General features: G+C 35.2%; 1 protein-coding gene across 3 annotated transcripts in view; it reads right to left on the reverse strand.

Annotated features, from left to right (window-relative positions):
- The window catches only part of UGGT2 (UDP-glucose glycoprotein glucosyltransferase 2), a 184,336-nt gene that overhangs the window by 54,901 nt on the left and 112,885 nt on the right, over positions 1–16,550 (reverse strand). For all 3 annotated transcript variants that reach the window (XM_038569879.1, XM_038569880.1, XM_038569881.1), the window contains exons 20-23: positions 15,422–15,516; positions 10,826–11,032; positions 6,874–7,005; positions 1,493–1,617 (exon numbers count right to left, since the gene is read on the reverse strand). In XM_038569879.1, coding sequence (XP_038425807.1) covers positions 1,493–1,617; positions 6,874–7,005; positions 10,826–11,032; positions 15,422–15,516 — 559 coding nt within the window. The remainder of the gene's footprint in view (positions 1–1,492; positions 1,618–6,873; positions 7,006–10,825; positions 11,033–15,421; positions 15,517–16,550) is intronic.

Consider the following 16,550-nt stretch of genomic DNA (forward strand, 5'->3'; position numbering starts at 1 on the left):
GCATAAAGATCCAAGAAGAATCAAAGATATAAACCAGTAAAAAAATAAAACTGTAAAACTTTTAGAATAAAGGAGAATATCTTTATGAACTCAGGCTAGAGAAAATTCTTAAACATCCTATACACACACACACACATATATGCAGACCACAGATAAGCTATGAAGGAAAAATTCTGATATTTTGACATTGAAATTAAAAATGTCTATGTATCTGGTAAAAAAAATTACAATAAAAAAGTAAATGGCCATGTCACAAGCTATAATATGTAACGTGCATATAAGTCATAAAGATTAGTATACAGAATCACAGAAAATGGTTTATACATTTTTAAAAGAAGAAAATAACCCAACAGGTAACTAAGCAAAGATGTAAACAGATATTTTACAGAAGAGTAAACATGAATGAAAATAATTATATAAAAAGATACTCAACTTTACTAAAAGTCAAAGAAATTCAAATTAAAAAAAGATACAATTTCACATCCACCAGAGAGAAAAAAATTAACAAGTCGGATAACACCAAGTATTGGTAAGAACTTGGGGAAACAGAACTTGCACATTTCTGCTGGAGTGTTAACTGTTGTAGCTATTTTAAAGGACAGAATTTAACAGCAGCTGGTAAAGCAGAGGACATGCATACCCTACAACCCAAGTGTACACTCCTGTGTTCTAAAGGAACTCACATTGCACATGGAGACATTTAAAGCTGGTTCATTGCAGCTTTCTCTAATAGTAAAAAACTGAAGCCAAGTCAACTGTACCTCAGTAATGGATTGTACAAATGAGTTACAGTATATTCATAAAACGAAACACTAAAAAGGAATTAAAATGAAGAAACTAGTTCTACATATGGGAACACAGATAAAGCCCCAGAAGTTGCAAAGGAGCCTACAGTAAATAGCATTTCTCTATACAAGTTAGGCATTCAGTGCAATCAACACCAATCATGGATATTCACATGAGAAGCAAAAGCATAAACACAAATATGAAGTCATGCACACAATATTTCAGGAAATGGTTACCTCTCAGGGAGAATGGAGACTGGCTAGGTGGGCAAGAAATAAAGAGGACAGTAAGATCCAAGGCAAATAAAACAAACTATTAACATCTACAGTATGGCGGTGAGTATATGGATGCCTTTTGTTATTTAAATATTCTCTATATATCTTTTATATCTTACATACGTATTTGAAATATTTTCTAAAATAAAAAAGAAACATTTTTTAAAAATTTTTTTTTTTAATTTATTTATGATAGGCACACAGTGAGAGAGAGAGAGGCAGAGACACAGGCAGAGAGAGAAGCAGGCTCCATGCACCGGGAGCCCGATGTGGGATTCGATCCCGGGTCTCCAGGATCGCGCCCTGGGCCAAAGGCAGGCGCCAAACCGCTGCGCCACCCAGGGATCCCGAAACATTTTCTAATCTTAAAAAGAAAAATAAAAAAGCACCATCCCCCAAAATGAATTGCTCTTATGATTTTAAATACTTACTTCTTTGAGCTAATTTCCATATTTTCAACAATGTCTTTAATTTCCTCTACTAAATTAGTAAATGTTATTTTCTCCAAGAAGTAAAAATCTTCTGTGTAGAAATTTTCATCTAAAGGTCCTAGGAACTTAAAATGAAAGTAGTTTTATTATTGTATACCTTCTAGAAGATACCAGTTTGGGACATTTTCTCATCAAATAGAAATTTAAGCAAAAATCGCTTACAGATTAAACAGATGTAGCTATCAATCTCACCATTTACTAAATCTACTGGAAAACAAAGAAGAGAAAAATGTTTCTCACTTTGATATTACAAATAACATTTGCATTAACACCAAAATCAAACAGACAGAATTAAAAAGTAGTAAACTGCTTCCATTTGAAAGTTTTATTTTGAAACATAATGCTTCCAATAACCAAAGGCTTTTTATCCTAAGGTAAATTATGAAACCAAGTATCTATACTTTATAAATCTTTTATTTTCAATTTGCTTTTTTATTCACCTATAAATTGCAGTCTATACTATGTCGATATGAATTAGTAAATAAGCAAGGTATAAAAGAGAAAAAAACAAGACACAAATCACATAACTACTGAAATGTACCAACCCATCTTCAATTGAACTGATGCTGTATAAATGGTTTGGAGCACAGCAAGGTCATGCAGGTAAGTTTTATACCAGTAACTAGAGAGGGGCAAGATGTCAAATTCCACATATCTAATTTCATAGGATGGCTATTCCATCATAATGACCACCAACTCTACTACCATTAGCATTCCCCGAGGCAACTAGCACATGCTGTCATCAGAATTTTATGAACCCAAGACTCGATGTAGAAGGTGAGCCTGACATAGTCTTATGTACTAAATAATTACACTTAATGACAAACAACTAGAAGGTATATCATCCAGAGTGTTTTTTTTTTCTTGGTAAAAAGATCAGAAAAAAAATTATTGTAGCAGACTTTCTTACTTCCTCTTCATCTGCTTCTGCAACTAATATTTTCTAAAAATTAATGAAGTTCTTGAATCTCTTCTCATTTGTCCATATCACAGGTAATATTCGTATTCAGCGAAACAAATACCACGTTTTGCTTTAAACACAGGCTCTTAAAAACGCAAAAAGTGGGCACTATAAAACTAAAAGTACACATATAAACATTTCATTGCTTTAAGATTTGGTAACACTTTTAAGACACCTTTGAAAGCACTTTCAATGTTGTATTTTATGGACTATGACTCGGAGAAGCCTGGAAAAGAGCTGGATTTTATCTATACCACCTCTAGTGACTGAAGCATTTTGGTTAATAACTAAGAAAAAGGAAATATGACCTCAATTTATTTTAAGGGGTTAATTAGATTGGCTATTCTTCATTGATTAAATTCACCAGAGAACGGCTGTATTTCACCTATGTAAGTAGTATAAAAAAGCTAGGAGAAGCTTGATTCTTTGGTATCTTAATTCTTCTACTTAAAATTGAATATAATATTTGTGGAGTAAGGTAACTTAAATAGTATAAAAATCATGGAATGTCCAAGTGAGGAAAAAGGAATATTGAACTTGAAAATCTTGTAAAAACATAAAAAAACCTAACTGGTGCTTATCCAACCTATCCATCTTTACATTTTGGAAATGTAATTTTTCAGTTATATAGAATAACTGTTGTAATAGAAATGCATTACCTCCTTTGAAAGCTCATTAATATTTCAGAAAACTCTGCCAGAGTATTCATCCATATGCTGAGCAAAAAACCTCTACTCTCATGGAAATCTCAGCAACTGGCCTGATTCTTTACTGACTCTCGTTAAGTGTAACGCAAATAGAGTCTACAAATGTACCCACTCTTTCTCATGATAGCCTTCAAATAGTTAAAGAAAAAAATAGGAATTAATATTTACTGAAAATTTACTGTCTGGGGCTGTTTTATGCCCTTTAATATAAACTATATTTAAGCTCTGATGACTGTAAAATAGACCATCACCATTCCCACTATTCAAATGACATTTTCAAACCAAGTCTCACAGAGGTCATACAATCAATGGTGGACATGGAATTTGAATCCAGATTTGTTTGGCTAAGAAAAAACCTTGTTTGTTTCTCCACTCTCTGCTACTCCTTGTGTTTCACTAATTTGCAAACCTGTAGGTTAATAATAGTAAATTTATTATAATTATAGTAGCAGTGTTAGTGTTTTATTTAATACTAAAAATACATAAATTTTTAATTCTTGAGCATATAGTAAGAAAGTATAAGATGATCACCACATCCTAGTTTTGATCACTGCATTAAACAATTTGACTTTGAGTATGTTCCAATTCTAACAAACATTGGACAGGTTCAGAATGAAAACTGATTCTAAAATGTTAGATTTCAACCATTAAACTATCTGGCTCAGAGTTGTAACTGCTACAATTGCTGTCATTATTGTGCTTTCTAGCATTACACTGAGACAGAGTAATTAGCTAAGTATTATATTACAGCTCATGAACCACAGTACTTCTTTTCAGACATATTATACTTTTCTATTCGAATCATAGTTCCACAAAAATATAAAATCATAAATTTCTATGAATCAACACAAAAGTCAACATAATTCAACTTAATATCCATCTCCAGCCCCAGCCTTTCCCCTGAATTCAACTCATATGTTCAACTGCCAACCCAATGAGCATAGGTGGAGATCCAGAACTGACCAATGAACTTCTCCTATGTCCAGAACTGAATTATTTTTCCCCTTCCATTCCTCCTGAACAACCCCACTCTGTCAGCAGACTTCCTTGCCTTAATACATGGCAACTCTACTCTGCCAGTTACATAGTTCTCTAACATCCCACATCAAGTCTGTCAGCAACTCCTGGTCACTCTTCCTCCAAAATATAATCCCAACCACTCCCCTCACTACCTCCACTAGAGCCATTCTGGTCCAAGCCACCATTAGCACTCACCAGGACTACTGAAATAGCTCCCAACTGGCTTCTTGACCCCCTATAGTTTATTCTGAATATAACAGCCATTTAGAGATCCAAATAAAACATAAGTCAGATCATGTCGGTCCTCTGCCCAGAACTATGAGCCTCACAACTCATTCAGCATAAAGCAGGAGTCCTTAAACGGTCTATAAAACTCTATATCATCTTGTAGGCAGCTGTTTTCTGTGCTTCTCTTCTGAATAATCTCTTTGTACCTGCTATTCCTAGAACACACACCAATCATCTCACCTTGGGACATTTGTCCTTACTGTGTCCTTTATCTAGAACATTCTTCTTCCAGATATTCTACATGGCTTGCTCTTTCACCTCCTCTGGTTCTATCCAAATGACACTTTATCAATAAGGATGCTATTTGTTGTCTGTAGCTGCCCACCAAAATACAAACTTCATGAAAACATGTTTTTTCACTACTATACTCTGAGAACCTAGAAGAATGTTTGATTCATAGCTGATGCAAAATTAGAATCTGGAGCGTTTTGGTTTTTTTTTTTAAAGATTTTATTTTAGAGAGAGAGAAAGAAAGAGAATATGAAGGAGGGAAAGGCAAATGGAGAAGGAGAGAAAAAGAATCTCAAGCAGACCCTGTGCCGAGTGCAGAGCCTGATGTGGGGCTCGATCTCATGACCCTGAGATCATGACCTGAGCTGAAATCAAGAGTTGGAGACTTAATTGACTGAGCCACTCAAGTGCCCCAAAGTTCTGATTATTTTCATAAATTTCAAGGAAAATGAAGAGAAACTATTATTCTAGGAAAAATAAGATAAATGTAACTAACTACATTTGTTATCACTAATATTGATAACATATGAATTACATTAAGCAAGGACAAAGAAAACATGAAGGAGTTTTTCCATAATGTATAACCAAAAGGCAAGGTAACTAGATACAGCAGGTGTAATTTTTCCTCTTTATCCTTTAAAATTCCAGGCAGATTCAAAAATACTTATATACTGTAAACCTGTTCTAAAAAGCTACATGTCCTCCCAAAGCAACTATCAAAAAGAAAAAGCAATGTAATTTCTGGGCTTCCACATACCTCACTATCAAATTCACAAATACTTCATCTATTACTATAATAATACATAACCGTTGTCACCAATTTGTAAAATAGCATTGCACAAAGATGAACCTTTAGTAGCTAATGCAATTAGCCTGGAAACTACATAGAAGCAGATATATTTGATTTGTGAAGGCTTGCAAATATGAGTCCTTTACTATTCTCCAATTCCTAGGATTTATAGTTGAAGAAATAAAGAATAAGCATAATTTTAAGGGAAAATGAGATGGGAATAAATATTCATTAAGAGACCTCATAAAAATGTGGAAAACAGGGGCGCCTGGGTGACTTAGTTAAGCATCTGCCTTGGGCTCAGGTCATGATATTGGGGTCCTGGAATGGAGCTCTGTGCTCAGCTCCCTACTCAGTGGGGAGTCTGCTTCTCCCTGTCTCTCTGCTTGCGCTCTCTCTCAAATAAATAAAATCTTTTTAAAAAAATGTAGAAAACAAAGAAAACATTAAGAGTGTATTAGAAGACACTTGAAAGACAATTTAGGGATATATAATTTGGTAGTTCAAGCAAAGATATGTCAAACACATAGTTGAATTCTTGATGAATCTAACCACCAGATTCTATTTTTTAAAATCTAAATAATTCCTGAGAATAAAACCAGATTCTCACATTCAAAAAATAGTAATAAGTAAATATCATCATGAATTTTGTAGGTCTATAAAGATTCTCTAATCAGAAAAATGTTTCTGATATACTAAGAGAAAAAAGTATGATATAAAATTTTATGCATACATATATATAATAGGATTACAATTATGTATTTTTACAAACCAGATATGGCTATATAGAGTAGAAAAAAGGGTTAAGAGGTAAAACAATAAGCTATAATACATTTTATTAGGAGGGTAGGAGTAAGAGTGATTTTTCTTATAGATTTTAATGATTACATTAACAAGTATTACTTTATACCTCAAAAATAACAGTTCAGTACTTTTGGAAGTTAACACAATCAACTGTAGAGAAAAGCTACAAGAAGTAAAAGATGTCACAATGTACTTTCCACACCTACTCCAACAGTGGTTCTCAAGTCACAAAGGTTGCAGCAGATACTAAGTTGTTTGTTCTAATACTTGTATTACAGCAAAATAAAAGCTATCCCTATAAGAACATTTTTACCCACCACATTGATTTTCATCTTGGGGGGATGGGGTGGAATAACAAATAGTGTACCCTTTTATTTATGATGAGACCAGTTGGTATGTTCAGTACAGGAGCCTCATCCTCTGGAAGTGCTACATCAAGTGTGTTGTGATAGAAAAATATTTGAGACCCCCTAGATCATAAGGTCAGTGAGAAAAGTGAGCTACTGCTTTTTCTACTTACTTTCCCATTGCTGACAATACCTATTTCTCCAGGACTCAATTTAAGTACATCTTGACAGAACAGCTGATGAGTTCGGAAAATATTCACTCCAACAGTATTGTATTTTTTCTCAAAAGCATTCTTATCCATCCCCTAAAACATAAATTAAGAAGTTTGAAATCAGTAAGAGAAAATATGTTAAATCATTTTCCTAACAAAGAGTGCTTTAATATATTAATACAAAATTTGAAATTATTCTAAATTATGATTTTAAAAGGTACTATTTTCTTCTGAAACACAAAAAAGATTTCTTTGCCAAGTCAATTACAATATTTGTAAATCTTGTTACAAGTAGATATTGTATGTCATTCATTATTTGAAATTTTCAGGTAGATTATTGATTAGTAATATGCTAGGTGGCATCAACATAAATAAAATTTAATGTTAAAGTAATGAAACAAAATGTTTATTAAATTCTGAACTTAGTACCCCATTGGGTATACTCGGAAAAAAAAAAAAAAAACTGTCCAAAATATAAACATCCTATCTCACACCACATTATACCAATCTCACAAAACCAATTTAGTGATAATGCATTTTATTTCTGAAATATAAAAATAATCCTCGGCAAGAGTAAAAAAGAAAAATATGGACATTCACCGAAAATAAACCATGAACAGGTTAGTCACATCTTTACACTAAGATATATTCTCCAGATCAGCACTTATCAAACTTTAAAATGCAATCACCTGGGTGTCTTGTTAAAATGTAGTTTCTACTCAGAAGATCCAGGGTGGGGCCTTTATTTTTGAATTTCTAAGAGGTTCTTGGGTATTCGCACAATGGCAGAAATGTTCCACCGCACTGTCCAATATGGTAGCCACAGCCACGGATGGTTATTGAGCACGTGACATGTGGCTAGTACAACTGGGGTGCAGAACTTAAATTTTAACTTAATTTAAATTTAAATTTAAAAGAGCCACGGGGGATCCCTGGGTGGCTCAGCAGTTTAGCGCCTGCCTTTGGCACAGGGCATGATCCTGGAGTGCCTGGATCGAGTCCCACATCCGGCTCCCTGCATGGAGTCTGCTCCTCTCTGCCTGTGTCTCCGCCTCTATCTCTCATGAATAAATAAATAAAATCTTTAAAAATAAATAAATAAAAAACAAAAGAGCCACAATTAGCTAGTGGATACAGTATTGGACAGTGTAGCCTTAGATCCTGTTTACTTCCAAAATCCCTGTCTTAATCACCCCACAAGCTCCTGAATTTCCAGCTCATGCAACCTAGTGTCATTAGACCAACCAATACTCAACCCCTTCAGTCCTAGCACTTATTGTCCATCATACCTCCCATAATTTTTCCCTGAGTTAGACCTCAAAGTCCTATACAACTAAAACCTTCCATGCTTAGATTCCTTGAATACTTCCCTGAATTCATATTAACCTGGCAAATCCCCAACTCTGTTTAATGCAGCTCTGCCTCCTCTGCAACCAGAGCCAAACTCTTAATACGGCTAGAGAAAAACATGTAACTAATACTGATCTCACATTCAGTTTAGGGTCATTAGCCTCAGGTGGTCCCTCAGAAACCTTCTCATGCTAATGTATTTAATTCACTTGCTCATTCTCAGAATTAAGAGAAAAGTATGTGGCATTTTCTCTTCTTTCTTCAAACCTCTAATAATACCTACTCTCACTCTATACTTGGCAAATAACTGGAATTTCTCCTGAAAATGAAAATAATTAGAAGTACTTCATTCTGCTACCACCAAATAAATCTACTCTTCTGTAACCATGCCCAAACATTCTGGCTTCTTTCTGGTTAAAGTGGATGAACAGTTCTTTAAGACCAACAGTTAACACTTGTCCATGGGATCCTGGCACCTCTTATCTACTCAAGAACCTTGCTCCTACTCTGCTCCCCTATCATCGTTTCTCACTGTTTGGATGGACTGTCCATTAGCATACAAAAAAGTGGTATCTCCCCAACCTAGATATTCTTGACCTCAAGTTATGTTCTATGTACAAAATATTTCTCTGTTTGCAATAAAGTTTCTTATAAGAGCTATCTGTATTATCTCTAGTTCCTGATTTCCCATTCTCTTTTCAATCTAATTTACTTTTTTATACCTACTACTCCACTGAAATAATTCTCATCAAAGTCACCAGTGATCACCTTCACAAGTAAATGGTCAATTATGAAGCCTAATTTCAGGAACATCTGCATGGTTGATTATCCTTTCCTTGAAAGACTTTCTCCAAGTGACTTTCAGCATACCACACTCTCCTGGTGATCTTCCTAACTTGTTGGCTGCTCCATCTGCCTCCTTTACTGGATCATTTTCTTGTATACTCCTATATGTTGGAATGTTCCAGAGCTGTTTTCAGCCTCTCTTCTTTCACCCAACTCACTTCTGAAGTATCTCATCCAGTTTCTTGGCTTTAAATGATATATAATGTTGCTAACTCTTAAAGTGTCTAACTCTAAAAATACCTCAACTCTGAATTGATTTCTATACTCATAAATTCAACTGTCAACCCAACGTGTCCACTTGAATGTCAACAGGAATCTACAACTTAATATGTATAGACTTAACTCTTGATCCTGTATGTGTCCAAATCTCTTCATCTAGACTTCCCCATCTCAAAAAAGGGCACCACTATCAATTCTGGCTGCTTAAGCTAAAATGTAAGGATATTACTACCTTCAATGTCATATACAATTGATCACTTAATCCTGTTGACTAGAGTTGTAACATTTTTATGTGCCAACCACTTCACTATCTTTACCACCACTATCTAGTCCAACACCAGTATTTCTTGCCTGGATTATTGCAATAGCATTCTAATTATTCATCATATTTCCGTTCTTCTGTTTACTACCAAATCTTCACATGGTATCATCCAGAGTCATCTTTTTAAAGATTATTCACTTCTTCAAGATTGCTCAATCGTTTCCCATTATACTCAGGAAAGACTTCAGTTCCTTACCGTGGCCTATAGGTGCTTGAAATATCTGGGCTCTTTTTCTGACCTCATCTCCTTGTACTCTCCACATCATTGTCTCTATTTTGCTCATAATGATCTTCTGCCTATATCTCAAACCTAGAAAGCCGGTTTCTGTGGCAGTCCTTTAGACTTACTGTGTTCCTGAATCTGGTACATTCTTCTCACAGATTTTCCATGGCTTGATTTCTCATTTCAAACTTCTGCTTAAATGTAGATGTCAGCCCTGACCAACCCAGCTAAAAGAGCATCCCTCAAACTATCTACCCTCTTTTTTCTTTATATTTTTCCAGTACCATTAAGTTTGTCTGTCTTTCCTACTACCATGTAAGCTATACAAAGCAGGGACTCAACATATCTGCCTTGGTTGAAAGTATATCTCTACTGTCTGGTAGACAATAAGTATTTTTCAAGGGATTAATGAATCTTCCTTTTTGAGGATCATCTTCCATCTTTAAAATTTTCCTCATACTGAACCCCTTCAGGGAAATACCTAAGTATTGGGGATCCCTGGATGGCTCAGTGGTTAAGCATCTGCCTTTGGCCCAGGGCATGGTCCTGGAGTCCCAGGATCAAGTCCCACATCAGGCTCCCTGCATGGAGCCTGCTTCTCTCTCTGCCTATGTCTCTGCCTCTCTCTCTCTCTCTCTGTCTCTCATGAATAAATAAATAAAATCTTAAAAAAAATACCTAAGTATTATATACATAATCCATTAGCTCCCCTTCTTCATTTAAGTACACATAGTAAACTAGAATGCCTTCAACTTCAAGGATCACAAAGTCACAGTAGAATATCTGGTCTGCTAAATGTCTTGATGCAAAGTCATATCATTTAATTTATTTACCTTTTCCTGTTTGAAGGAATGTTTATTATTTATTGATGTTTTTCAGTAACATAGTAACACCAGCTAATACTTTCTAAATATGCAACAGATACTTATTATTCCAAACAAATAGCTACTGACCTCAGTAAGGAATGTTTTAATTTTTTCTCCAGAGTAAATAGCTGTAGCAGTTTCTTCCTCTGCCAGTTTCCTGAGAAAGTTTCTCAAAAAGCTGTTTTTCTGTGTAAGAAAAGCTGCCAAAATTCCTCTAGAAATAACTGTGTTCTCTTCATTTATTTTTGATGTAGGATTATAAATAACCCCCAAACGGCTATGAACGCTTGTTTTCTGCAAAATACATTTATAGGTGAAAAAGATCAATATTTCACACATCTTTGTACAGCTGAACTTTTTTTTTTTCAATCAAGTTTGTTCACTTTACCACACAGCATCTTTCACTGTGGACATTTTACCACACTGCATCTTTCTCTGTGGATGCTTTACCACACAGCATCTTCCTTTGTGGATGCTTTACCAAACAGCATCTCTCTGTTTCCACTCAACATACTGGTTGTGTGATTTATCAACACTGTTTTGTGTAGCTGTAGTGACTTTATATTTTAGGACTTTACAGAATTCCACAGTATGAATATACTCTATTTTACTCATTCCACTGTTTGGCATTCAACAAACAGAGCAAGAAGAATACAGCATCAGCCATGAAGTCTTCTTGCTAGAACATGCTGAAGATGAATCTAATTAAGCTTCAGACATAACTTCCAGTACAGAGGAAATATAAGGGCTAAGGAACAAGTTAAAAATATACAAGAAAAAAAAATCAGTGAAATTCAGAATGTGAGATTTTTCTACAAAGCAACCAGCTTGGTCTCTTTAAAAAGTCACCAAAATGCGGATGTGACTGTTGTACCATAAGACAAACTAATGAAATGTCACAATGAAATGCATTGTGGGAAACATGTTTGGATCCTGGTTTGAAAAAAGACAAAACATCTCTGTGGGAACAATTTAATTCACTAAGTCTTCAGACTTAGTACTAACAATGTGATAGTGGTATTGCAATTATGTAGAAGAACATCCTAATTTTTGGAAAGTGCATGGTGAAATAGTAACGGATGATGTATGCTGATTTCTACAACTTACTTTAAAATGATCCAGACTATTACTTCCCTTCCCCTGGAAACAGAAAATTAGTAAAACAAATATGGCAAAATGTTAACAATTATTGAATACAGGTGTTATGTATATAAGTGTTCATTATATCAGTCTTTTGAACTTTGTGTAGCTTTGAAAAGAAAATACAGTCTCCAATAAACAGACCCAGAGAGCTATAAGGAGAGGCCCTAGTAAGATAAAGGCAGAAGTTAAATGAAATGAAAATGAGAGAGGCTCCAAATAGAATACTGGCAAGAATACAAATAAGAACTGATACCACAGATAATTAAATTAATGAATTAGATCAGGAGTTAGCAAATTACGACCTATGGATGAAATCCCATCTGGAACCTGTTTCCACATGGTCCTCCAGGCAAGAAAATGTTAGGGGAAATGATAGAGTAGCCAGAGGTCTAACAGAATCAGATAAAGAGATAGATGGAAGAGCTGTCCTGGGTCACACTCATCCTCAGGGTCAGAAAATTGTGTATATTCTATGCTGGCCCCACTTAGGAAAATGAGAATGGGGCATGGGGCATGCTTGAAGGCATTCCCCCTCAATAAACACTGCTGAATAAAAAACTACTCTGACTAGGCAAATCCAAGGAAGTCAGGTTTAAAAATAATATTAAACTCATTCTAGGTCATCTGGAAGACTTCATGCCAAAGGCTGAATCTTCTCAGGAGTAATGAGAAAGGGAAATTCCAAGATACTATTCCATGGGTAAATGTTGGGCTAAATCATAAAACTCCTGAACTGGGAAAGTAGCCTTTAAGTCAAATACACATGCAACAGTAAAGGGTGAACATCTAACTGCTTATGGGGGCATAAGCACAAACTCTGGGTGATAATTGGCTTTTGCTGATTCAAAGGCAGTTTCTAGGAAACCAAGATAAAAGATAAAAACAAGGAAAAAAGTCTGAGCAGGAACATCAGAGAGAAACAATGAGAGGGAAACAGACTATAGAGTTAGTTCAGTCACATCAGTAAACAAATGATCAAACAAACAACAGGTAACCCTGGGGATGAAGTGATACCGACATCCAAATGTGTTATGTATTATATAAAATGTTTGGTTTTCAATAAACAATTATGAAACATGCACTAAAACAGGGGAGTATGATTCATGAAAAGGAAAAACACCAAGCATTAGAAACTATCTCTGAGGGGTCTTACACGATGGACTTAATGTATATATGTGTTCAAAGAACTAAAGGGAACCATGTTTAAAGAATTAAAGTATGGTAATAACTTATTACAGTGATAACAATAACAGAGAAATTGTAAAAAAGAAAGAAATGAAAATTCTGGAGTTGAGAAGTACAATAACTGAAATGAAAAATTCACTTAGACGGTTCAATAGATTTGAGTTGGCAAAAGGAAGAAGAATAATTGCTGAGTTTAAAGATAAATCCAGGGCAGCCCCGGTGGCTTAGCAGTTTAGTGCTGCCTTCAGCCCAGGGCGTGATCCTGGAGACCCGGGATCGAGTCCCGCATCAGGTTCCCTGCATGAGCCTGCTTCTCCCTCTGCCTGTCTCTCTCTCTATCTCTGTCTCTCTGTCTCTAATAAATAAATAAATAATCTTAAAAAAAAAGATAAATCGAGAGAATGATAATATGAAAAACAGGATGTAAAACGAATGAACAAAAATGAACAGATCCTCAGAGAAATGTGGGACACCATTAAACATACCAATATGTGCATCAAGGGAGAGCCATATACATTGTAACTACTGGGAAAAGGCAACCTGTCAGTCTTAGAAAGAACATGCTACCAGAAATTCTTGAGAAGAATGAGAAGGCAGAAGTCACATACTCCATAGATCCCTAACACCCTTTTTTGCAATGTGCTGGTCTGCAGGCCACTGATAGAAGCCAGAACATGTTCTTAGATTATCTAATATGACATGAAAATTCTCCTGGTTGATGTTATGTTTTGTTCCTAATATATTAACTATTCTTGGTGTGGTAGAGCACCTCCAAGAGGGCCCCCAATGATCCCTACTTCTTTGTACTCATGTTTTTATAGAGTTCCTCCTCATTACCAAATAGCAGCAATCTGTAAGAAACAGGTACTGTGGAAGCACAGTGTGTGACTTCTGAGGCCGGATCATAGAAGACATTGTTGTACCTGTCTCTTTAGTTTAGCACTCTGGGGAAAGTCAGCTGTCACGTTAGAAGGACACTTAGCAACGCTAAAAAGAGGTCTATGTGGCAACAGAATGAAGTGCTGTCTGAACAGCCTGTGAAAAGCTGAGGCCTCCTGCTAGCAACAAACCCTCTTAGAAGCTGATGCTCCAGCTCCAGTCATGCCTTCGAATGACTGTAGCCCAAATCCTGGCTGCATCCTAATGAGAAACCCCAAGCCACAATCACTCAGCCAAGTCACTCCTGAATTATTAAACCCCAGACACTGTGAAAAATAAATGTTTATTGTTTTAAACTGTTAAGTTATGGGGTAATTTGTGATCAGCAAGAAATTTATACTTAGCTAATACAAAACAATTCCATAAAATACTTTGGTTTATGTTTCTTATGTGTATTTAATCTAGACAGATTTTTTTGCTTAGAAATACAGAGTTATAAAAGAGTTTTTTGGGTTTTTCTGTTGGTTTTTAGGGATAATGACAGCAAATGGGGGGCGGCTGGGGAGAGGGAGAGAATCTTAAGGAGGCTCCAAGCCCAGTGTGGAGCCTAATGTGAAAGTCAATCTCATGAAATTATGACCTGAGCTGAAATCTAGAGTTCAAGAGTCAGGCACTTAAACAACTGTGCCACCCAGGTGCCCCTAGAAGAGTATTTTTAAATAAATATAGAAATGTATCCTATTGAAGTCTATTGGTTTGTAATTCTCTAATAACAAAAAAAAATTAAGGTTCATTTAAGGCTTAAAATACTCTTCAGTGAGATAAATTTGCTTTTTCTTAAATAATCAGAGAAATAAAGTGCGTGCTGTCTGATAATGTGATGAAACACTGCTATTACAAACTGCTGTTGGTACAAAGCAGATCTGGGGTCATCGATGTAATAGTACAGTCTAGAGCCATTCACTCTTTTAGCAGCCTATATATAATCATTAGGTATTAGTCAGATCTAGCTGCTACAACAAAGTAACCATGCACAGGGCTGCGACAACTGAACTGAAATTTATTTCCCACAGTTCTAGAGCTTGGAAACCTGAGATCAGGGTGTCAGCATGGTCAGGTTCTGGTGAGGACACTCTTCTGGGTGTCAGACTACTGATTTGTCCTTGTATCCACACATGATGGAAAGACAGTGAGCAAGGCTCTCTGATCTCTTCTTACAAGGGCACTAATCCCATTCATGAGGGCTCCACCTCATGACCACATTACCTCCTAAAGGTCCCACCTCTAAATACCATCACACTGTTGATCAGATGTAACATATGGATTTTGAGGGGGAGTTCCTGTCTTAGTTTCCTCAGCAACAACTTGATGTACTTAAAATGTTAACATGGAGGAGAGTAAAGATTTAATGATTTTATTTGGCTTTCTCAAAATTAACAAGTTAAAATTTTGTATTAAGAATATCTAAATACTCACCATGTACTTTAATGCATTAAACAGTAATTTTCGTCCAGATGGTTGGTCAAAATCAGCAATAATCCAGAGAGTAACTGAAGAAATTACATCATCTTCTGAAAGTTTCAAATAGTTTAGTCAGACTATCTCTTTTTAAAATCAAACTAAAAGCAAGGCACATTTCCATTAACATACATTAAAACATATTAAAATATTAAAGTGAATTTTTTGAAAATAAGCAAATATTGCTAAAGATTATATACACACATATACTGACATGCATATAAAAATACTAGAAGAGTGTTCTATAAGTTTATATAAACTCAGATAGCAAAAAGAAAGAATAATCCCTAAGGGACATATCCGTGGAATACTTTCATTAGTAGACAAAAATTTTATTATGCTTATGTTTTCAGTGTTGACAAACAAAACTGTCTTCCAGCTACAGCAACATTTTTTAAATTGATACTTATACCCCACATATATGTAAAACTAGATACAATAAAGGTTATTAATAAATATTGAAAACAGCAATATTTTATTAACTTACAATCCATTTACTTCAAAATGTCTATTAGTTTTCTTAAAAATTAAGATTTATTATAAGAATCTATTATTTATAATAGACTTATAATAGAATCTTAATAATAAATTTATAAAAATTTATTTTATAATAAAATATAGAGAGATAGGCAGAGACACAGGCAGAGGGAAAAGTAGGCTCCCTGCAAGGAACCCGATGTGGGACTTGATCCTGGATCCGGGGATCATGCCCTGAGCTGAAGGCAGACGCTCAACCACTGAGCCACCCAGGTGTCCCAATCTCTGCTATTACTATCTTGGTCTAATCTATACCGTCTTGTGCCATCAACATCAATATAATTCATTTTTCCGAAAAAGTTGAAAATTTGGAAGCCACAAAGAGAAACAAGTTTTAATTCTGAAGTCATATTTAAATGGGTTTAATTTCATCTAGGCTCAGCATGTAACACCTGAAATAATACTTGTCTAGCCATCATTAAAACCTATATAAACATTAGTCCCTCAGATCACATGACCTACTTAAAACAACTGCAAAAAATCTGCTATACCAAAAACTTATTCCTAAACAGATGTGAGGCTATAGTTACTACCATACTCAGTAATATCT

Source organism: Canis lupus, chromosome 22 (assembly GCF_011100685.1).
Source record: "Canis lupus familiaris isolate Mischka breed German Shepherd chromosome 22, alternate assembly UU_Cfam_GSD_1.0, whole genome shotgun sequence".
Lineage (NCBI taxonomy): Eukaryota > Metazoa > Chordata > Mammalia > Carnivora > Canidae > Canis > Canis lupus.